Source organism: Littorina saxatilis, linkage group LG4, assembly GCF_037325665.1.
Source record: "Littorina saxatilis isolate snail1 linkage group LG4, US_GU_Lsax_2.0, whole genome shotgun sequence".
Taxonomy (NCBI): domain Eukaryota; kingdom Metazoa; phylum Mollusca; class Gastropoda; order Littorinimorpha; family Littorinidae; genus Littorina; species Littorina saxatilis.
In genome coordinates this window covers 20,288,312-20,312,237 of record NC_090248.1, presented here as the reverse complement: position 1 = coordinate 20,312,237, position 23,926 = coordinate 20,288,312, and the positions used below count along the sequence as shown (strand labels likewise).

General features: G+C 41.0%; 1 protein-coding gene across 5 annotated transcripts in view; it reads right to left on the bottom strand.

The window, feature by feature from the left end:
* The window catches only part of LOC138964183 (receptor-type tyrosine-protein phosphatase mu-like), a 315,123-nt gene that overhangs the window by 6,763 nt on the left and 284,434 nt on the right, over positions 1 to 23,926 (bottom strand). For 4 of the 5 annotated variants that reach the window (XM_070336071.1, XM_070336075.1, XM_070336074.1 and 1 more), the window contains 14 exons: positions 20,818 to 20,952; positions 16,910 to 17,038; positions 16,016 to 16,144; positions 13,827 to 13,935; positions 13,200 to 13,357; positions 12,457 to 12,875; positions 11,410 to 11,497; positions 11,008 to 11,084; positions 9,819 to 9,855; positions 9,056 to 9,153; positions 1,661 to 1,786; positions 1,026 to 1,177; positions 688 to 823; positions 145 to 288 (listed from right to left, as the gene is read on the bottom strand). In XM_070336071.1, coding sequence (XP_070192172.1) covers positions 145 to 288; positions 688 to 823; positions 1,026 to 1,177; positions 1,661 to 1,786; positions 9,056 to 9,153; positions 9,819 to 9,855; positions 11,008 to 11,084; positions 11,410 to 11,497; positions 12,457 to 12,875; positions 13,200 to 13,357; positions 13,827 to 13,935; positions 16,016 to 16,144; positions 16,910 to 17,038; positions 20,818 to 20,952 — 1,937 coding nt within the window. The remainder of the gene's footprint in view (positions 1 to 144; positions 289 to 687; positions 824 to 1,025; positions 1,178 to 1,660; positions 1,787 to 9,055; positions 9,154 to 9,818; positions 9,856 to 11,007; positions 11,085 to 11,409; positions 11,498 to 12,456; positions 12,876 to 13,199; positions 13,358 to 13,826; positions 13,936 to 16,015; positions 16,145 to 16,909; positions 17,039 to 20,817; positions 20,953 to 23,926) is intronic. The other variant, XM_070336072.1, reaches the window with a different exon arrangement.

Here is a 23,926-nt window from a genome sequence, read left to right as displayed (position 1 = left end):
TAATAATTAGATTATATCTCTTTACTTAATTTACTTGAATTTATCTCTTTGTTCTGTCTAATTCCGACGGTCCCGCATAGCCATATCGGTTAAAAGGACGCTAAAAAACCCAGAAAACTTTCCATTTGTGAAAAGAGATCCGACCTTGCACTCGGTATCAATGCGCGAGTTGGAGTGATGTGGATCCACGTGATGTTTAAACACAGAGTCGAAAGTTGGACCCGACAGTCTGGTGTCCTGACTTGTGTAGGCTTCAAGCACTGCTTCGTGCAAAATGCAGTACTGTGACTGTAAATCAAAATAAAAGGCTCAGATTTGAAGAAGTGTTTTAGGGATTTCTTCTTCTGTTTTCACAGTTCATCTGTCTCTCAAGATAAGGTTTGCACCAATCGTTTTATACGTCATTTTTTACGTGAACTCTATTGACAATAGACACAACAAGGATACTTGTTTAGTTTGCTTTGTAATGACACAGAAACATTAGTGACATCTACAACAATGCGGGAAAAACTCTTAACATAGAGCATGAACTCTCTTCAGTAATAAACTAAACAAATCAACAGAACAGGTCGCCACAGAAACACAAGTTTTACATTTAAACAAGAAAGACAAAAACTGTACGTAATACACAACAAAGACGATAGTCAGAGATAACGATAAAATGATGATGCTACATAATTGTACAACCTTTGCCTGGACCATGTTGCAACGACCGTTCCGCATGTCGTTGACCACCTGGCAGATGTCGATGTGCTGCTGCTGCTGTAGCTGGTCCATAAGAATGTCAAGGCCGATGAACGTTCCTGTTCTGCCCACGCCAGCACTACAAACAAAAGCACTGTTGAAGAGCGGTTTTAGTTTGCCTCCGCCCCCTCTCCCACAAGAAGAATTATGAACACAAACAATCAAAAAAACGAACGTGCAAAGAAAAAATAGAAAACATGCTTTTGTAAGAAATGAACCAAGCAAGACTCCAAACCATTAACCAACCGACACAACTTGTGGAGTATGAAGAACGAGCCCACCTGCAATGTACGAGGAGAGGCGAAGACTGTTGCTGTTGTCTGTGGGATGTCCTGACGGTTCTCCAGAAGTCTACTAGCCCCGTGGTTGTGGGAATCCCGTGATCTGGCCACATGGTGTAGTGGTACTGAGCCACTCGGCGGATTGACCCGTCCTTCAAAGATAAGGAAGTGCCTTGAACATTGTTAGCGACATTTTCATGTGCTAGGTTTTTGCATTTTCATCTACATGTATATAATTCAACTTCTGTTCTTTTACTGATATCTTCTGATTGGAGGCTTAAAAGGTAAGGTGTGGCGGTGAATGGTGTGCATTGCAAAAAGTAAGTCATTGTCAAGTAAGCAACTTGTAAAATATCTTCTGTTGCTCCGAACACATTGAAGCATCATTTATACAATGTCGTTATATTATTAGCATATGCGATGTTCGTTACTTTAGGAAACTAAAAGTTTTGATTCTTTGCTATCTGTGTTCGTGCAAGGAAATGTAGGGATATCACCGAAGCGACTTTGTTAAATGTAACAAATCTTAAAGAAGAAGGATGGATACAATTAAAAGTAAGTTTTAATTTCAAACTTTTTCCACTCTGATCACGAAAATAACGGCGAAACGACAGAACAACCTAGCTGTTTCTTACCTCTGCCATCATGTCGAAAGTCCTCATGACGTAATGCGCTCTTTCATGCGACTCCAACCCCGTGACGTCAATGGAGCCATACTTCACTTTCTTCCCAGGAGGAGGCCAATACTGCTCGCACTTTTTCTGTTACATAATACAATACGATACGATACGATACAATACAATACAATACAATACAATACAATACAAGACAGTACAAGACAGTACAACACAAGACAATACAATGCATTACACAATTGGCAGTATGATTCAGTACAAAATAAAATACAGGCAGTAAAATACAATACGGTACAATAAATATGACGCAACGCAATGCGTGTCAATACTAATTTCCTTTCAACAGAAGCTCAGCTCTAGTATGAATGGAAGAAAGAAACACCGCAATAAGACTGCTTTCACTCGAGTATATATATATATATATATATCCCATGACCTCCCTTCTTTGTCTCTGTTACTTCAGTATGGGTATATATGTTGTATTTTTATAGCTCAATAAATACATCATGGACTCCAAAAAATATATGATAGTGCAGATTCCGATTTGGGCAAAGGACTACTTTCCTCCCGACCTTTGACCTCGCGCCGAACAATGTGACACATTTGTATGAAGTTCTAAAATCGTATTGCACGGCTCAGAAAACCATATCAGTTGCACGCAAAAATGAATCTCAGAACTGATCTGATGTATGAGATGCAATAAGCAAAAGTTTCTTTCATTATGAAAGCAATGCAGGTCGAAAAAAACGAACATTCAACTTACAAGATAACCAGATGCTAGCGAACCAAAACAAAAACACGAGTACCCTCCCCTTGCATCGTTAGCAGACGACTTTTGAGAATCTGTCGGTAGTGTGTTTTGCCGGTGTGCGCCTTCAGCTATCAAAACATCGGCTGTTTCACGTGTTTTGCGAGCAAGTCTACTCTTTTGCCTGGCTCTGCAGTAAGTCCACATATTTTTCCGTAATCCAGTCATATTCCTTCAAAATGCAATCAATCGGCGGTGACAGACGTGTCGGTCGCGTTTTCCTCTCACCCATACCAGTTTAAGTTCATCCATGCAAACACACTCGCAAAACAGTTTATCACGTAGATACATTTCAAATAGGGAGCAAATGGTTAAATCTAAACCTACATATTTGTTCCCTAAGATTTGCTTCTCTGTCAATAAGCCTAATTACACACGTTCGAGAAAAACAACGTGGAATCAATTCTGAATCGAGTAAGCCAAATGGGTCCCAAACCCGTTTCGCCCGTTCTGCCGACCTGAAACGCAAAACAAAAGAATTGTGCGCTTCAACTAAATTAATTTCTATTCGACTTCATTACTTTCTTGCAACTTATGAACCTTTACTTAAAGCTTTTAAATGGTCTGAAAGTAGTGTTACCGCGTACTTATCGATGCACTCATTCGTTTTATTTTTTCAGCGACGGTCACTTAGTTTAAGGTTGCAAAAGGGCTAAGTCTCGCTGGCAACAGTTTTACCCTGCACAGATCGCAACAGTGCCGCTAGTAGTATACACTTTGTGTTTGATGGTAGAATGGGATATACAGATTACAACACTCGTGGTTTTTTATATGGCTTGTATTTCAGTCAAGACCCAGCGGGAATATCAATCGAGAGACACTCGCCAGAGGCTCGTGTCTCCCGATGATATTCATCCGCTGGGTCTTGACTGAAATACAAGCCATATAAAAAACCACTCGTGTTGTAACCTATACATATATATATATATATATATATATATATATATATATATATATATATATATATATATATATATATATATATATATATATATATATATATATGTATAGGTTACAACACGAGTGGTTTTTTATATGGCTTGTATTTCAGTCAAGACCCAGCGGATGAATATCATCGGGAGACACGAGCCTTTGGCGAGTGTCTCTCGATTGATATTCCCGCTGGGTCTTGACTGAAATACAAGCCATATAAAAAACCACGAGTGTTGTAATCTGTATATCCCATTCTACCATCAAACACAAAGTGTAGACTACTAGCGGCACTGTTGCGATCTGTGCAGGGTAAAACTGTTGCCAGCGAGACTTAGCCCTTTTGCAACCTTAAACTAAGTGACCGTCGCTGAAAAAATAAAACGAATGAGTGCATCGATAAGTACGCGGTAACACTACTTTCAGACCATTTAAAAGCTTTAAGTAAAGGTTCATAAGTTGCAAGAAAGTAATGAAGTCGAATAGAAATTAATTTAGTTGAAGCGCACAATTCTTTTGTTTTGCGTTTCAGGTCGGCAGAACGGGCGAAACGGGTTTGGGACCCATTTGGCTTACTCGATTCAGAATTGATTCCACATTGTTTTTCTCGAACGTGTGTAATTAGGCTTATTGACAGAGAAGCAAATCTTAGGGAACAAATATGTAGGTTTAGATTTAACCATTTGCTCCCTATTTGAAATGTATCTACGTGATTAACTGTTTTGCGAGTGTGTTTGCATGGATGAACTTAAACTGGTATGGGTGAGAGGAAAACGCGACCGACACGTCTGTCACCGCCGATTGATTGCATTTTGAAGGAATATGACTGGATTACGGAAAAATATGTGGACTTACTGCAGAGCCAGGCAAAAGAGTAGACTTGCTCGCAAAACATGTGAAACAGCCGATGTTTGATAGCTGAAGGCGCACACCGGCAAAACACACTACCGACAGATTCTCAAAAGTCGTCTGCTAACGATGCAAGGGGAGGGTACTCGTGTTTTTGTTTTGGTTTGCTAGCATCTGGTTATCTTGTAAGTTGAATGTTCGTTTTTTTCGACCTGCATTGCATTCATTATGAAAGAAACTTTTGCTTATTGCATCTCATACATCAGATCAGTTCTGAGATTCATTTTTGCGTGCAACTGATATGGTTTTCTGAGCCGTGCAATACGATTTTAGAACTTCATACAAATGTGTCACATTGTTCGGCGCGAGCGAGGTCAAAGGTCGGGAGGAAAGTAGTCCTTTGCCCAAATCGGAATCTGCACTATCATATATTTTTTGGAGTCCATGATGTATTTATTGAGCTATAAAAATACAACATATATACCCATACTGAAGTAACAGAGACAAAGAAGGGAGGTCATGGGATATATATAAATATAACACATCAAAAATTGTGAAAGAAACAATTGAAAGTCAGCAGAGACTTTCTTCCGAGATTTGTTAAAATCTCTTAGCATATATATGACATTTAAGTTGAGGAGTTTTGTTATTGGTTATATGGAAGTAAACATTTGTTGTCGGTCTCCGCCACAAGTTGCGGAAAAGTTTTGAAACAAATTTGGAAACAAAAACATATAACGTGGATGCATACAAATATATGGTATGCAAAAGTCGCTGAAATAAAATTCAGCGGCACGAACAACAACTCCAGGTGTGGGCTACATGATGTGTGTGATAGCGTGAGGAGTGTGAACAATATGTTGACGTGTGTTAAAACATCATGTCACACGCTTTCCTTCTTTGTCACTACTAAAGCAAACGTGTGCAAGATTGTATGTTACACGCTTTAGGAGCATGGCAAGAACGGATTCAAACTCAAAACCGTCCCTCCAAAAGCCAAAAAATGCACACAACAATTATATCTCCTGCTGTTATCGTTTCTTCTCTTTACACATTCTTCGACGCTCAGAACACTGAAAACGGCATCCCAGACGACAGTACTGTTTCCATACGCGAATTTAGCTTCCCTTGAAAAGTGGCTCGCTCAGGAGGCCTGTTAGTCTGAAACTAGGACAGAGTTCTGAACATAGATGACAAAGATTCCGGAATGAACAAACATTTCGTGGATGCAGACACAGAAAGACGTCATGAAGAATGCGATGCTTCAAAAGATACAGACTGTGACGATGACTGTGACGTCATTCACATAATTTGAGACGTCATTCACAGTTGTTCGGTCACTTCTGTCAAAAAGTAGATCTCCCCACAATGGCTGCTCCTGTGTTTAGGTTTGTCAAGCTTGAGTACACAAAACGTGTTTGTTCTCTCCTCTGTTGAAGCTGTGAGACATAAATGCTATTCCGACTTGGTCGGGTGACAGAGTTTTCTTCCACACTCGATTAGCTGATGTCTAACTCAGCCTGACGGCTTCGTTAGACAATCAACGTAATCTCGTGTGGAAGAAAACGTCTGTCACACGACCAAGTCGGAATAGCAAGTAATGCACAGGTATCAGCATTGCCAACCTAAACTTTGAAACGTAAATGACTTTATGACAAGTCATAAATGAAATTTAAGTTGAGGAGTTTAGTTACAGGTCCCAAGACCGATCCCACTTTATTTTGAGTCCACTGGCCTAGTCCACCTTTCTTGTCATGATAGATTTGCTATCAAGGGTCAAGGCCACTCCTCAAAAAGGCACGCTACAAATCTGACAAGTTTTCTTCGAACCACCACCATCCCCACCTGCCACTTGCATTTACTTTTGGAAGTCGGGTTGGCTAAGCACAAATTTGCATTATGAATCTATGCCTGTTTTCTTTGTTTCTGCTGAATGGCGATTTTACCGCCACATTCTGGAGATTGTTTTTTGGAAGTAAACATTTGTTGTCGGTCTCCGCCACAAGTTGCAGAAAAGTTTTGAAACAAATTTGGAAAAAAGAACATATAACGTGGATGCATACAAATATATGGTACTAGATGATTACCTGCTTCGCCGGGTAGCCGGCTTCGCCGGGAAGAAGTAGAGCCGAATACCAGGCTGCGCGAAGGAAAGGAAATAAACGCGCAAAACACTGGAGACCTTCTAAAAATAGTAACGTGCAGTGACCTTCTAACAATAGTAACGTAGTAACGGGAATATGGATTGACACCACACGGAGGAAGGGATATAATCGCGGCTGAAAACACTGGAGAAGATAAGGAAGAGTTACTGGTAGTGGATCCCGACAACAACAACAACAAACAAAACAAAAAAATCGGTTCAGCGCGCACAGCGCTGCGCGCTGAGAGCACGTGTTAAAATATCTCATCGATGAGGTTGTGTCCGGGGTGTAGCTGAATACGGTGTCCAAATTTGAAAAAGATCCACCGAGAACTTTGGCCGTGCATCGCGAACAGACAGACAGACAGACAGACAGACAGACACTAGTCGTATATATATATAGATGCAAAAGTCGCTGAAATAAAATTCAGCGGCACGAACAACAACTCCAGGTGTGGGCTACATGATGTGTGTGATAGCGTGAGGAGTGTGAACAAAAGGTTGACGTGTGTTAAAACATCATGTACAGGTATCAGCATTGCCAACCTAAACTTTGAAACGTAAATGACTTTATGACAAGTCATAAATATATATATATATACGACTTGTGTCTGTGTGTGTGTCTGTGTGTGTGTCTGTGTATCTGTGTATTCGCCATGCACGGCCAAAGTTCTCGATGGATCTGCTTCAAATTTGGTGGGCTTATTCAGAGAGACCCCGGACACAACCTCATCGATGAGATATTTCAACACGTGCTCTCAGCGCGCAGCGCTCAACCGATTTTGGTTCCACCTCAGCTACCCGGGCCCCCATACCGACACACCAAAGCCGCTACACCACATCACAACGCCAAAGTTCTCGCTGGATCTTTTTCAAATTTGGACACCGTATTCAGCTACACCCCGGACACAATATCATCGATGAGATATTTCAACACGTGCTCTCAGCGCGCAGCGCTGAACTGATTTTGGTTTTTGTGTTCATTTCACCATTATAAGTAACTCTTCCTTATCTTCTCCAGTGTTTGGCGTTTATCTCCCTTCCTTCGTGTGGCTTTCCCGTTTGTAAGTTACTATTACTATTTTTAGAATGTCACTGCGCTGTCCACTGCGCTGTCCACAACGCCTCCCTTGCACCCGTAAGTTGTTCTTACTGTCAAAGTGAAAAGGTCGAATCAATTTATAGCCACGCGAAAAATACACTCTCACCTATCTCTATATATTTATAGATACAGATATGCATATATATATACGGCTTCTCTGTGTGTGTGTGTGTTTGTGTGTGTGTGTGTGGGCAAAAACCTGTGTATTGTAGAGTTCTGTTTGTGATGTGGTCTAGCGGCTTTTGTCTGTCTGTATGTTCTGGCATTTGAGAAGCCACAGCAGATAATATAGGGCTAAGAAATAAGCTCTAAAATTCTCAATCCCGTTTGACAGGACTTCGCCTTCAAAGGTGATTGTGGTGAACCGCCACGCTGTCTGTCTCTGTCTCTGTCTCGCGATTCACCCCGGCGAAGCCGGGTATTCCTCTATTTTTTTTTTTTTTTTTTTTTTTTTTTTTTTTTTTTTCCTTTCTTTTGAGTTTTGAGTATTGTTTGCATGGAGTTCGGTATTAATTTTGCTTGTATGGTTTTGCTTGTATGACTTTGTTTTGTCTTTGCCCTGTTTGCTTGGTCTTGCGTGCTTGGAGTGTGTTAAGCTTTTGTGTTTGCTTGCATGGAGTATGCTGAGTATGCTATGTTATGTAGATTGTGGGTCTTGTTCATTGTGTATGGTTTTATTATTAGTTATGTTAATTCTAGTTATTGTAAAGCGCATTGAGCATATATATGATTATGCGCTATAGCAAATGTCCATTATTATTATTATTATTATTATTAGTATATATATACACAAACAAATAAGGAAAAAATAACCAAAACAAGCCTTCACGTTTTCACCAATATTTCGGCCTCGTGGCCTTCGTCAGGGTGTTCTATAATTAGCTCGCACGATGTTTACAAATATCCTTTGACGCAATGTCAGTATATGACGTAATTATACATGACGTAATTATACATGACTATAATAACATTAATATAATTATAATTATCTATATATATATACGACTAGTGTCTGTCTGTCTGTCTGTCTGTCTGTTCGCGATGCACGGCCAAAGTTCTCGGTGGGTCTTTTTCAAATTTGGACACCGTATTCAGCTACACCCCGGACACAACCGCATCGATGAGATATTTCAACACGTGCTCTCAGCGCGCAGCGCTATGCGCGCTGAGCCGATTTTTTTTGTTTTTTGTGTGTTGTTGTTGTCGGGATCCACTACCAGTAACTCTTCCTTATCTTCTCCAGTGTTTTCAGCCGCGATTATCTCCCTTCCTCCGTGTGGCGTCAATCCATATTCCCGTTGCTACGTTACTATTTTTAGAAGGTCACTGCACGTTACTATTTTTAGAAGGTCTCCAGTGTTTTGCGCGTTTATCTCCTTTCCTTCGTGCGGCGTACACCCGGCTCTGCCGGGTCCCAGGCGCAGCCTGGTATTCGGCTCTACTTCTTCCCGGCGAAGCCGGTACCCGGCGAAGCGGGTAATCATCTAGTAATATATATATATCTTTCTATCTCTTACGCGCATACTCAGGTTAGAGAATATCTAAAAGTAAAGATTGAAATACCTTTTTCCCCTCCTTGACGTTTGTCAGCATCACGATGCGAGTCACCTGTTCCTGCCACACCATTTTCCAGAAGTCTCTGACAGTGTTTCTGTTGGGGCCTTGAACAATATTAGAGTACAATGTGTTTAGCTCATGTATAAAAGCATTTAACAACAGCTCATGCTGGCAATTTTTGTCGCAAACTTTAATTATATAAGTATGAGATGCTTGAACACTTATATTTACTGGCCGGGGCTTCATCAACACAAAATGATTCGCGAGAATTCATGCACCTTATAGCACTGTCTCGTAACTAACGCGATAGTCGCACAGAGTTGCGCCCCTGGAACGGCAGGTAGTTTCGTTTTGTGTTTGGAAAATGGAACCGCATGACAATCCGCGTAGTTTGAACAGCAGACACAGTAACGTTTCCCTCCACCACTAATCTTCTCTCGTTAAGCCATTTTGGACGTAAACAAAACAACAGGAACTACACGCCGACAGCGCCGCGAGATATGTCAGGGACGGACAACTCTTATCACTTTCGTTTTGAGACAATGCTATAGACTCTGCATTTTTGACTGATATAGAATAACATGCTCTGTGTGTAAGGTATTGAACTATGTTGTAATTGTTAATCGTCTCTTCAGCATGTTAATGCTATTCGAGAATGAGGTATTAAATAATAGTATTAATGTAAGAAAAGTCAAACATTTAATCGGGTTCTGACAACCCGAAATGTGTGCATGCGTTCGTGCACGTGTGTGTCTGTGTGTGTCTTTACCTTGTGCTGCAATGTACGCTTTTGATGAGTGAAGGCCCTGAAAAATTAAGAACAAGCACTTACAGCTGAGACTATTCACTATGGTCTTCATACACACACATACACACACACACACACACACACACACACACACGCGCGCGCGCACACGCGCGCGCTCACACGCTCATTGTCACCTTTTACGAAAAAAATTACAATCGTCAGCACAAGGGAAGCAACCCTTTTTGTTAAAAGTATCTGATGCAATTTATAACGTGGGTGCTCGCCCCTGCATGATTGGGACTAAATGCACTTGGACTTCTTCTTCTTCAGCGTTCCAGAATTTTCTGGTTACGTGTGAGCTCGTTTACCCATTTGGGTTCCCCACACTATACTCTCAGAGCATAGTCAGCTAACTCCGCTTTTGTTGAGTAGGCATGCTGGGTATTTTAGTTTTTCCATAACCCACCGAACTCCGACATGGATTACAGGATCTTTTCTGTGCGCACTTGGTCTTGTGCTTGCGTGTACACACGAAGGGGGTTAAGTCACTTGCAAGACTGCACATAAGTTGTCCTGGGAGATCGGAAAAATCTCCACTCTTAACCCACCAGGCGGCAGCGACCGGGTTTCGAACTCACGACCTCCCAATTAGGAGGCCGACGTCTTACCACCACGCCACTGCGCACTTGGACTGACCCCATGGGTTCTGAGTCCGAGTTCCCAACAGAAGTAAAGCACTAAATGCACACCTACTCGATTTAAGACAACTGTCCACCGGTATAGCGTCAAGAACAGATCACCGCACATGAGTGCCTGAATAGACAGACGAGAACTGTTGGTCAGAAAGATGTTTTTGAAAGTCACTGATCGATATTAACGATGTTCAACATGGCGTCCAACACAAGCTACGATCTCTGAAAGCATTGTAGCTTCAAACAGAGGATTGGAAGAAATGGTTAAAAGACAGACATTCACCGATTAAAATGACAACGAAATTGGTCCTTGAAGACGGACAAGTCGAGAGTGAGAAGTAACAGCCACAGTATAGTAACTTGATCCCGCTTGAATGAAAATCATGCATGCACACCAATGCAATGTGAAACAAATTCCAGTAAGACAACAAAAGCAATTGAGTTTCAACAGGAAAACGTGTAAGTACTCTTTTTCTCACACATTCGCAAGATGACGACTTGACTGATTTACTACTCACAGCAACACAGCTGGCATTGATGTAGTCGCTGGAACCTGGGTCTGGATCCCCGTGTAGAACAACGCGTGTGTCATCGTCTGTTGAAAATTATACATTATCACCATTACCAACCCACACTGTTTGATGTATAACCACATCTTGAAAGAGTTGACGTTTAAACTATACAGAAATATATTTGTTGGGGGGAAAATCTCACAACAACAACAACAACAACAACAACAACAACAACAACAGATGAACGATTAGTAGATAGAGAAACAAAGACGAACACAGACAGCATGTCATCAAGCCAACCAGCAGGAAAGAATACGTGCTGTAAGAAAACAGGGAAAATGAAACACACACACACACACATACACGTTCGCTCGCTAAACGTAACTGAAAGTATAATCAAACACCTACATGGTAAGATTGACTTGAACCTGTTCTTGTAGTAGTTTTCATCTTTGGCACCAGTGTCATGGGGTTTGGTCAGTCCCATCGGAAGTGACTGAAACAGCAAGCGTGTTCATTATCTATTTATAATAAAGCGTAAACAACAATAGAATTATAATCAGGAACCCGTTGGTGATGATTAAGTACAACTCAGCATATGATTTTGAGTAAAACATATATTTGATTAAAAAGTACGTGAACAGATGTTAAATTTAAGAGACAGAGAGACAGACAACGACAGACGTTCAACCAATTGGTGTTTAACGTTGTTTTGAGTTTAAGCCCATTCTGATAAGCATCGCTCCACGGCTATTGCCAGTTGTCTCTCTGACCGGACGCTACAGTCCTACGCGAATCTATCAAAACAAGAATACAGAGTTATCTCCCATATGTTTTTCGCGAGCACTGATCTAAATTTGAGATCAGTGTTCGCGAGACGAAAATGATTGCAGATTGGCCGACTTCGACAGTGATCTCCGTTCTGTTCTTCACAGTTATGATAAAGACATCGTTCTGAGGTCAAAACAAGTCGAAAGACTGCGGCCGGAAGGAGACCGTAATATATGGTTTCATCACTGTCAACTGGTTACAGAAAAAATCGTCTGCTCCAGTGAGCGCCGAAACCAAACGGTTGATTATCACGTGACACTTTTGCTATATTTAGAGTTGTTTGCACAGTAAATACAGCCGCGAAAAATAGCTCGCTTGAAACTGTCTTACATATCAATTCCTTTGTAATTTAAAAATTACACAACACCATGAAAAATCATTATCGACGATCGCGAATCTGCTTACATCCATAACACATTACGAAAAGATCTAAATATGTAAAAATCGATTTCCTCGCCAGACAAGGAAAACCAAGGCATCCTGTCAGGGAGAGAATGAGCCGAACTCATTTTGACCTGAGTTCAGGATGAGTTTAAGCCATGATATGTTGTCATCTGTTCCAAGTTATAAATTACAATTTTTAAAGTCAAACGTACCATTCACAGTAACTATCATAAACAGTACCTCGAACTCTTGGTCGATGGTTTCACCCCGTAGCTTTTCCAGAAGGGATTCCTGCACTGTGTCAAGCTTGAGATCCGATCCTGCTGACGTCATGTACACGCCATCATTGTAGTAAACACGCTCACGCACTTCTGCGTCATACTGCTTCTCTACTTCCAAGTCCACTTCATTGTCTTCCAGCTCAACAACCACATCTTCCTCTTCTATCCGCTCAGTTGTGTCGTCACTAGCAACAGCGTCAATCACCCCTGTTGCCTGTGTGTCGTGGCGATAGGGAGGTTCAGCTGGGTTGATGGAACTCTCTTCGAAAGCCACGTTAACATAAGCGACTCCTTCTGAGTTTGCCGCCGACTTTTTCTTGATGGTACTCTTTTTCTTTCTTGGTTCTGGCCTGGGTGCTACCTCAGGTTTTGTATCAGCTGCAACAAAGTTTAAAAAGAAACACCCACCGAAATCAACATCTTGCGGGGAACGGGGGGTGCAACAAAGGATGCTCTAATGGCTAATTATTCCAAGATGTCCATTGTTTATGAAAGACACACTGACTCATTTAAAAGATTTGTGATGCTTTCCGGAAATGTTTTCTGAAACCTTAAAACAAATAACATTCCGAGTTTGATCAACTTACAGACCAAAATTCTGACCTCCCCTACCCCTACACACTCTCCTTTCGGAGGAAAAAAAATATTAAAATCATTTTAGAACCATCTTAAACTCCTAAAAAAATTCCCTAAAACCAGTACCCTGTTGATCGTTTTGTCTTGCAAGGACGCGCTTGTTGCCATTGGTAGCATCAGGTAAATTCTGATAGACGTTGACCTGCTGTGTTGTTTGGTCGACAATTTCCTCTTGGGAGCTGTTTTCTTTCTTTCTCTTGGCTTTGGGTCGAATTCTTCTCCGCCTATTGAAGAAAGAGCAAAGAACACTGAGGTTGAACGAGTTATCGTTTACAACATAAGTGTTTCAATTGTGTTTTTTCTGGTCATACTTATTTTGGATAAAAACTGGATAACAAAGCAAACAAAAACGATATCATGAGTCCATGTGTGTGTGAAGTTGGAATTCCACACGAGATTTTGTGTTTTTGTTTTCATTTATATCTAGTTCATGTGACTTTTACTGAACATATCATATTACTTACTTACTGCCCGTCACGTATAACGATTGGCATGTAGGGCAGCACGAACAATTCATATGGTGGCCGTCAAAAGCTGTGCGTGTTTGTACTTTTGGAATCTAGCGTTCTTTATTTTATATATATCCTCGTATAGATCGTTCTTTACATGTTTGCGTACGCAACAGTGAGTTAAAACACGGATTCGACAACATTAAAAAAAAAAGTAAAGCAATGGGAGAATAGCAACGGTTACCTTACGACGATGACAACGATAATGATGATCACAACCAACACAACCACAGATCCTCCCACAGCGCCACCAATGATGGTAAATTCGGCTTCCAGTTTGTCAATTGGGGTCTCTGTTGGCAAATTACATGAATGTTTCGTAGGGACACCGAAGTAACTGTCGTGTGTAGTAACAACGAATAAGGTGTTTTATAAATAGGATATCATAAATGCAAGTAATATAAATGTCTGTCAGATAACCCAATGAAACTAAGCTGCAATCACACAGCAACGGCCTTCTTTTCATACAAACAACAACACCACCCGTCAGTTCCATTTAAGCCAGTACAGCGAACAGTTTCTTCACTAACTATAATTATGCATTTTCCCTGATTGTTCATACCATCGTATATGTGAAAAGCCAGATAAACAAGTCCCGGGAAGCAAAGTTATTTCATTTAGTCAATCTGTCGAACTCTCAGAATGATACTGAACGTGCCTCATTCCTTTCTTTCAAAAAACAGTTAACAACTCATCTCTTCAGTCTTCACTGCAACTAGGAAAACAATTTTTCCCCCTTACATTGTGTAGCATTGTAAATAGCCTGGCATATTTTAAGAGGTTTTCATTTTGGTATTTTGCTCTAATGAGCGTGTGTATGTGCCCGCAAGTGCCTGTGTGTGTGTGTTTGTGAGCGTGTGCGTGGGTGTGCGCGTGTGTGTGTGTGTGTGCGTGTGGGAAAGTGTCCCATCATTATGTGTAGCGAACATCTGAGACTGTAGTTGATAACGATAGATTCATTTGAATTGTGTATTGTGTACGTGATTGTGTTTCCATTTATTTAAAGTTTATTTGTTTTTAATGTGTATTGTTGCTGTTATTAAGATTATTATATCTAAGATTGATTTAAGGCGCTTATGTTGTGTATTGTTGCTGTTATTAAGATGATCATAATTAGATTGTAAGGCGCTTAGAACTATTTTAGGATTTGCGCCCTATAAATACCATTATTATTATTATTATTATTATTATTATTATTATTATGTCGCGAAGACAATAGCTTTGTGGATGCCCCGAGGCCTAAGGAAGCAAAGACACAGCATTCACGTGGTAAGCGTATGCCGGCATGTTGATTGCTTGAAGTGACAAGCCAGTATAGCGCAATAGCGTACGCGCTTCACAGGAAAGCACGCTTTTTTCTATTATTTTAAGTTTCTGGGCTTGATTTAAACTAAACATAAAATGTCTATATTTGTTTGGTATCAGGAAATGACAAAGAATAATATTAAAGTTGTTTTGGATCGATCACTCAGGGTAACATTTTAATTAGAAATTTCAGATTTTAATGACCAATCTCATGAATTATTGTGTAAGCTTCCAATCTGAGATGCAATCCAATATTGTCCGGGCTTCGTCGAAGATTGCTTGACCAAAAGTTAAATCAATTTGATCGAAAAATAAGGTTGTGGCAGTGCCGCCTCAACTTTTACAAGAAAGCCGGAAATGACGTCATCAAAGACATTTATCTAAAAATGAAGAACAAATTCATCTGGGATTATCATTTGCAGGAATTGTCATGTGAAGTTTCATGAAGATCGGTCCAGTACTTTTCTCTGAATCGCTCAACACATACATATAGACATATACACCCACTCCACCACTCTGGTCTCAATTCCCAGTCTATGTTAAAACGATTAGTTTGTTTGTTTGTTTGTTTGTTTAACGGCCAGCCGATCACGAAGGGCCATATCAGGGCGGTGCTGCTTTGGCATATAACGTGCGCCACACACAAGACAGAAGTCGCAGCACAGACTTCATGTCTCACCCAGTCACATTATTCTGACACCGGACCAACCAGTCCTAGCACTAACCCCATAATGCCAGACGCCAGGCGGAGCAGCCACTAGATTGCCAATTTTAAAGTCTTAGGTATGACCCGGCCGGGGTTCGAACCCACGACCTCCCGATCATGGGGCGGACGCCTTACCACGAGGCCAACCGTGCCGGTTTAACGATTAGTTAAAACTTGAATTAATATAAAAAGGGGCAGTAAATTGTGCCATCAGGATAAAAACATAAGTGCATCAGCTGACGGCGTACAGACAATGTCCAGTTGTATTTATTTACATGTGTGTTTAAAAAACTTTGGAACTCCCAAAGCGCCCTCTTTCATCGTTTAATGCTGACAGTGGCATACAATGTGCAGATACACACCTGTCAAGCACAAAGGAGAGCCGTATCCTCTGTTGCATGCACAATGTCCCGTGGCCTTGTCACAAGTGTCACTGCAGTGGACACTGCAATTCTGCATGCAGTTCATGCCGTATGTTTTCACCGGACACTCTGAGTTACACCCACTAACTAACCATTAACGCAAACAACCAGCCGACTATCTCACAGCTGGGCCTTTATTAGCTGCATCTCTCATAGTTTTTGTTCAATATTCAAGAATGGTTCAAAGCAACATCAGCACCACAGAAAAAGAATGACTGCCGTATAATACGAAGAAGGACAAATAAATGACAAATATAGAAAGCAAACTTGTTCAGCTAACTTTTTTCCAAATGATTTTTAGTCACTGACGTACTTCGTCATGATGTTTGTTTGAATAGGTTAATACTCACAAATGCATTTAGTAACTAAACCGAGGTCCCTTCGTGTACACTACATTGGGGTATGCACGTTAAAGATCCCACGATTGACAAAAGGGTCTTTCCTGGCAAAATTGTATAGGCGTAGATAAAAATGTCCACCAAAATACCCGTGTGACCTGGAATAATAGGCCGTGAAAGGTGGATGCAGCGCCTACAGGCAGTCGATCTACTGGCCGATGTGAATGCGTGATATATTGTGTAAAAAATTCAATCTCACACGGCATTAATAGGTAACATGCGCCTTGAGTCGCCTTGTGTGGTGAGATACGTGCGCGATATAAATCCTCGTAAATAAAATAAATAAATTAATACAAATTACAAACTTCGAGTTTATAATTATTTTGCATAAAACAATTATTCATGCATCATCCATGTGGACATGAAACAACCTTGTGTTTGTGTCTTAGTATTTGTACAGAATAGTGCTTTTCGGTCAGAAACATTAAAAACATACCAGCATCACAAGCAGGCCCCAGCCATCCAGGTTTGCACGTGCAGTTTCCTGAGACTTTGTCACAAACATCCTCACATCCTGCACTGCAAGTCTGTGTACAGTTGTGTCCAAACGTCCGATGTGCACAATCTGTTGAGGTTAAAGGAATGTTAAAGGCCCGGCAGGAGTATATAAGGAGCCTGACCTTCTGCGTTGGCAAATCATTTCAAACCTCTTGCAGGCAACGGACAAATACTGCTCCTACATTTTCTTTAATATCTCGGTTAAGCATGAGTTACGGTGTCAGATTTTTTGTTCACACAGCTGGTTTTCACACATTTACCGCCCTATGCGCTTAGATAAGGTTAATTCTCCATAATAAAGAAGATATTTGTAAACAAACATTTCAATGGGGATCTTGTTCAAAGAAAAGGGCGGAGTCAACACTCTCCGACGTCACAGATTTACACCATGCGTTCCAAAAATAGCAAAACACGTGGCATGCGGCAATTTGGTTCCAGAACATGCTGTCTCAGGTGCATGTGTATTTGTTACATCGGATATGAAGAAAGAAATGCAACTAACCTTTACCACCAGTTGTGGCCTTGATAGGGTATTCCTGTGGGGTTGGGATAAAGCTCTCTCACTAATTTGAGCACACAGTCGGGCATCATTTCTCGGTTAATGTTTACCCGTGTTGGATTGTCTTGATGTAAGGAAGACGTCTTTTTCGCCAAGTACAATGCACAATTCCAAGCACCGCGTCGGTCTAGCATGGACCAATACTTCTTGTAGAGTACTTTTCTAACGCCGGAATTCCTGCGGTGTGGCAATTGGCCTGTACCTAGCCACCTCTGGCGATGATTTGTCACACAAGGGCTGCAAAAACAAAAGGCACACTGGCCTACCCCAGAGGAGAGCCCTGTACTAGGACCCGTGTCTCCGCTTTCACCATCGCCTCCAGGATCAGATAACCACGTCTGCACCCTAACGGTACTACACACACGAGAGACAGCCTCTGTATCGAGGTCACACGATGATGGCCCAGCACCTCTTGGTACACAAGTCGAATCTTTTATTACACACCTTCGAGTTTCAAATGGCCACTGATTCTCAGTAAATAGTCTCCTTATTGCGTTCTCCTGGTCACTGTTAATGTTGAGAAGTGTTAAATCAATTTCGCCATTTATTTCCACAGACAGAAAGAGATGTCAGTGCAATACAGCTTACAGACCGCAGCCTAGCCCTTACTAAGTTACTATCACCATCGGATGTTGGAATGTGAAACACTCAGGCCTTCCCGCCTTCAGCTGTCGACAACACTGATTGTGTTAGAGGCTCTCGCTGGGTGGAATAACAGACCGTGTTCCAAAGTATGCGTATACACTACGCAGGTTATCACCGTTGACTTCGTCTACATGGTCCCACTAACTATAATTACTGTCCCTGACAGTGCCTCACAGGATGGGCAAGTTTACTTTCAAAACAGAAAGGGGTAATCTAAACTCGGTTTGTTCTAAGTGGACATGGGAAACAACGGGACTCGGATCTTGGGTCGCCCCTGGCAACACAAATGGAAGAATCCAGGATATGCAAATGGTCTTCTGCAGTTTATTCCAAGGTGGTAGGGGGTTGCAAGGGGGAACGAACGGGAGGGGGGAGGGGACAGTGGTCGGTGGAGCTACTATACTAAGACTGCAGCAATGGACCGGTGATGTGAAATCATCACCCACACATTTCGAGGTACCCTCCCCCCTCACCATTCGGTTCACAAGCCTGTTTTTGTCCTTGGTCAGTTTGAAAATGATTGGTTTGTTCAAGTATTCCGCCAATTAAATGCGCCAAGATTTCCCTCCTCATTTTAGTGGTGTTAGACGCTTGCCCCACTCACTTAGTCAGAGTCTGATGCAAAAATTGACTCGAGAATTCTGTTCATTGACGTTGTGACGTACTAAACTTGTTTATTGTTCGCGGATTTGGCTGATTCCGTGTTGTTTTTCTGCAATATCAGCGAAAGTACCATCATAGCGGTGACTGAGTTACAGCAACCAAGACTAAGTTTCATTTTGTCCGTTTGACTAGCCTGACATCTACAGCCTTGACATTGTTATTCTGTTTCTCTCTGTGTGACTGATTTCTTTGACACAAAGGTTCTCTGTGTGAAAGTTCAATTGTATTGTAAATATAAACAAAATACGCAATCAATATGCAAGATATCACAAATGTTCAGAAACGAAAATATGTGAAAAACTCTGAAGAAGCTGTTAAAAGAAGAAATGCTGCTCGCACAGACAGAAAGCCAGATGGTAAAATTCAGTTTAGCGGTGAGAGAGAGGAAATTGATCTTATTTACGCCCAAGTTCAAAAGGTTAAAACATTTTTGGGAGAAGGAAATCCAAACAAAGAGCTTGTGGACACTATCTTGTGCTTTTTTATTGACAAAAACATTGAAGCTGATTTATTAGAGCGCCCTGATGCCCCCGCGTCCCCAGTGCACTTTGGCCTGTTCGTGCCAGTGTTTACATCGCGTGCCACGCGTTGTGCTATTTTTGCTAAGCCCCGCCCCTTTTTCTGTTGCATTATGGGAGAGGCCGGATTGGCCGTGACGTGTTTAAGTACTCTTGAAGTAACCTTAATGATGGAACTATGACAGTAAACATGTGTGCACCTTCTGATAATAAAACAACAATGAGAGTACTGGGGCTGGGTACAGAGGCGAGGGCCATGTCAGTTAGGCAATGCCCATCCTAAGCTGAAACAATATTAGCATTTTTATGGTACTTGAAAACTCTTTCCTTAAATCTATGGTGACACTTAACATAAGGAATAGAACAGTGTAATGAAGTTTTAACTCGCTTTGAATTCGCATTCAGAATGTAGATCATGGATGACATCAGTAATGGTAGTGTTATCACCAGTTATCGAATCGAATCGACAGACTTTAACTCGTTTCTGTCATTGATTTTAATTCTTTGGGGAGTCAATTTATCTAAACCCGGAAGTTTCTGTTTGCCAGGAGGCAAAGGTGTTGAACCCATGCATAATGTCAAGGTCGCTTTTCTATCTAAGACTGTTCCACTGTTGGTGGATGACGTTTTGAGTTTCAATTGAAGATATTGCGTCAACGTTGACACTACCAGGTTGTAGACGACGCTGACGAAACGTTCTCGTTCCTTTTGCAAAGCAAGGCCTACCTGTACTGTAGGATGGAAGTGAATGTTAAAAAACATCAAATTTTGCAAATACTACCGCAAAACTGTAAACATACAGTTTGTCCAAAAAAATGTGAGAATGTTGCCTCTGATTTCAAACAAGTTGTATATGTTCATAGCATACAAAAGCCACAGCATATTACATATCACTGTCAAGGTTATTAAGTGCTCTATCTGAAAACACGTTCGATTCTTTTAAATTATCTCCCTTAGGCTTTACCAGACAAAATAGATCGTAACACTAAAATGTCAGCACATTTCCCGGAAAATGTCAGTTAAAAAGGTTTTAATTTAAAAGCACAAACAGAAATACATTCTCTGCAATTGTTGGTTTCTACTCGACCACTGAGCCGAACAAAACATAATCACCAATAGATAAATATTACGCGAAGCATTCTTTACTTCAGAATGTTTAACATTTTTTGAAGCCTCGATGTCTCAAACTGTTATTGTCAAACTGAGAATAGGGAAGACTATAGATACAGCTATACTATTCCATTGTGTTAATTTTACAGTTATTACAAGCGTAATACTAATTCTCAATAATTAGAAGACAAAATGTATATCCACTGTCATGAGCCAAGATAATGTAATGTTTGCATAGTGTCTCTTTTAATAAACAAGTATCTTTTATTCTGAACAAAGTAAATGTTCTAGTTTGCACACAGAGTCTACGGAGTCAAGTGATTATTGTATAATGTTTTGTTCCTCACTGACCTGTATCGCACAGTGGAGGCTGGAGGCCAAGGGGACAGCTGGAGCAGTGCCCTGTCACCTTGTCACACACCTCACCGTTACTGCAGTTACCACACCTCATGTCACACCCACTGCCCCAGGAGTTGTTTCTGCAACCTGTATCATAACCAATGTTTCTTGTTATGAAGTTGTAAGTTCAACATCATTGAAATACTACGGCGACGTGATGTGTACAATGCCACTCTTTAAACTGGTATACAGGATTGCTGATATTATTTGATCAAATACAGAAGTCATAACAACCTGGCAGACTATATTGTTGTTGCTCTTGTTCAAATTGTTGGCCGGGTTGACTGACAGTTACTTAGCTCTCCTTTATATCAAACCGATTCCTTCATAAGCGTATAACTGGAAGCAGTTGGCTATCAGGGTAATAAAATACGTAATGATGCATCAGATTCCCTCAGACTTGGGTCCCGTCTGGTGATCAGTGGCCCGGAACGAACCCAAGAAAAAGAGGAAAAGGCTGTAGCAGCCAACAACTTTATGCGTTGAGTTTCATAGGCAAAGGCACCCGAAATTGATCTTGGCATAAGGATTTCGAAAGAGGATTTGTGTGTACCTTTGTGGTGTATTTTGTGCAAAAAAATACTAACGTCAAAATTCGTAAGAAAGCTGACACTTTGATTTTATTTTTATTCAAGTGCCTTTTCTTTAACATTACGCGGGGTAAAAACGCTTTTTTTTGCATTTAGTCAAGTTTTGACTAAATGTTTTAACATAGAGGGGGGAATCGAGACGAGGGTCGTGGTGTATGTGTGTGTGTGTGTGTGTGTGTGTCTGTCTGTGTGTGTGTGTAGAGCGATTCAGACTAAACTACTGGGCCGATCTTTATGAAATTTGACATGAGAGTTCCTGGGTATGATATCCCCGGACGTTTTTTTATTTTTTCGATAAATACCTTTGATGACGTCATATCTGGCTTTTTGTAAAAGTTGAGGCGGCACTGTCACACCCTCATTTTTCAATTAAATTGATTGAAATTTTGGCAAAGCAATCTTCATTTCAGCTTGGTGGCTTAAAAACTAATGAGTGAGTTAAACTTTGGTCATTAAAAATCGGAAACTTGTAATTAAAATTATTTTTTTATTAAACGATCCAGAAACAATTTCATTTTATTCTTCGTCATTTTCTGATTCCAAAAACATATACATATCTTATATTTGGATTAAAAACAATCTCTGAAAATTAAAAATATAAAAATTATGATCAAAATTAAATTTCCGAAATCGATTTAAAAACTAGTTCATCTTATTCCTTGTCGGTTCCTGATTCCAAAAACATATAGATATGATATGTTTGGATTAAAAACACGCTCAGAAAGTTAAAACGAAGAGAGGTACAGTAAAGCGTGCTATGAAGCACAGCGCAACCGCTGCCGCGCCAAACAGGCTCGTCACTTTCACTGCCTTTTGCACTAGCGGCGGACTACGTTCAGTTTCATTCTGTGAGTTCCACAGCTTGACTAAATGTAGTAATTTCGCCTTACGCGACTTGTTTTCTTCTTCTGATGCCCGTGCAGGCTCGCACGCTGAGAGTAACTCGGAAGTCACAGTTCCCTTTATCCCCGAGTACGCTGGTCCAGCAGACTTTAATTGTGTGTCTGTCTGTCTGTCTGTGTGTGTGTCTCGACTTAACAGCTTATTGCCGCTGGGAAACTACTGGGCGCAGTTCGTTCAAAAGTTGATACACTAACTTGATAATAGGTCCGATTGATCGTATTAAAACTTCATAATGTTACCTGGGACCTAAATGCGAAATAAACCACAAAAATGACTTGGCGGTGGGAGGAATTCGCGGTGCAACAGCCAGCCAGGCAGTCTGATAGAACGGTGCAAGGTCTCGGCAAACCAAGACTATGCCATACTCGTAGCAAAGCCGCCGAATGGTACCGTAAACCAAGAATAGTGACGTAAGAAAATAGAATGTCGTCTTTTAATTTGGAACATGACGTGTTTTAGAATGGAAATGTGGTAGTGTGTGTGTGTGTGTGTGTGTGTGAGTGTGTGTGAGAGAGAGAGAGAGGGAGAGAGAGAAGGAGTGAGGGAGAGAGAGAGAGAGTGTGTGTGTGTGTGTGTGTGTGTGTGTGTGTGTGTGAATGTCTGAAGAGTACTCGGGTCCAGCGCAAGCGTTTTTCATTGGTCTGACACAATCGAGCACTCAGTCACATCTTGCCTCCGCTATCTTTCACACCTTGGTGCTACCAGCCTATCTCCTTGAGAATTTTCTCAGTTAATTCTCGGTTTGATATGTGTCAGGGATGTGATCAAGAAGTGTTTGATATCGAAAATATGTTGTTATTGTTAGTGCTTTTGTATTGTAAAACAATTCCGTTGTGAAGTTTGATAAGAGCAAGCGAACGATAAAATTAAAAAACAATGTAATCCCCCGTCCCGTCCCCTGCTCTGCTTCTTTACTAGTTCAGTCCATTTTTCTTCAGCCCCCTGCCAGATATTTATGTTGTATATAATACAACGCATCCTGCACTATTTGCAACATTTATCTGTTGTTGTTCGCATTGTGTCTCCTAGCTCTCTGCTTGTTTGTTTTTCTTCTTTAGCTTTGAGATATGCCTTGTTAATGACATTACAAAAATAACTTTCTTCACCTGGAGACTGTAATTGTAAATCACCGTAGACTCGCCCAGAATTACACTTAGGATAGTTGCATCCTTAAACTAAAGACCCACCCAAAATCTACTGCCTATAGCCGCTCAGTTCATACAGTGCAGTGAGAATTTACTGCAGAATCATTATCGAAACCAATACTTATTTTAAACTGCGTGTTTAAAGGCACAGTAAGCCTCCCGTAAACCATCACAGATACTGTCAGGCTTTTACACACAGTACAAACACCCTTCCATTTGAACGCTCACCAAACGGGAACATCCTAGGTGCCCTACGTAAAGAGCGAGCAATTTTTAAAGAATTAATTTTGCGCCGATTGCTCAGATCGGAGCGTGGTGCGTTTTGGCGCTACAATCTAAATAATAAACTGACAGCTTGTTACACAAACATTCTTAAATCATAAAAGAATTATTTTTTCATCAAGACAAGATCAGTACAATTCG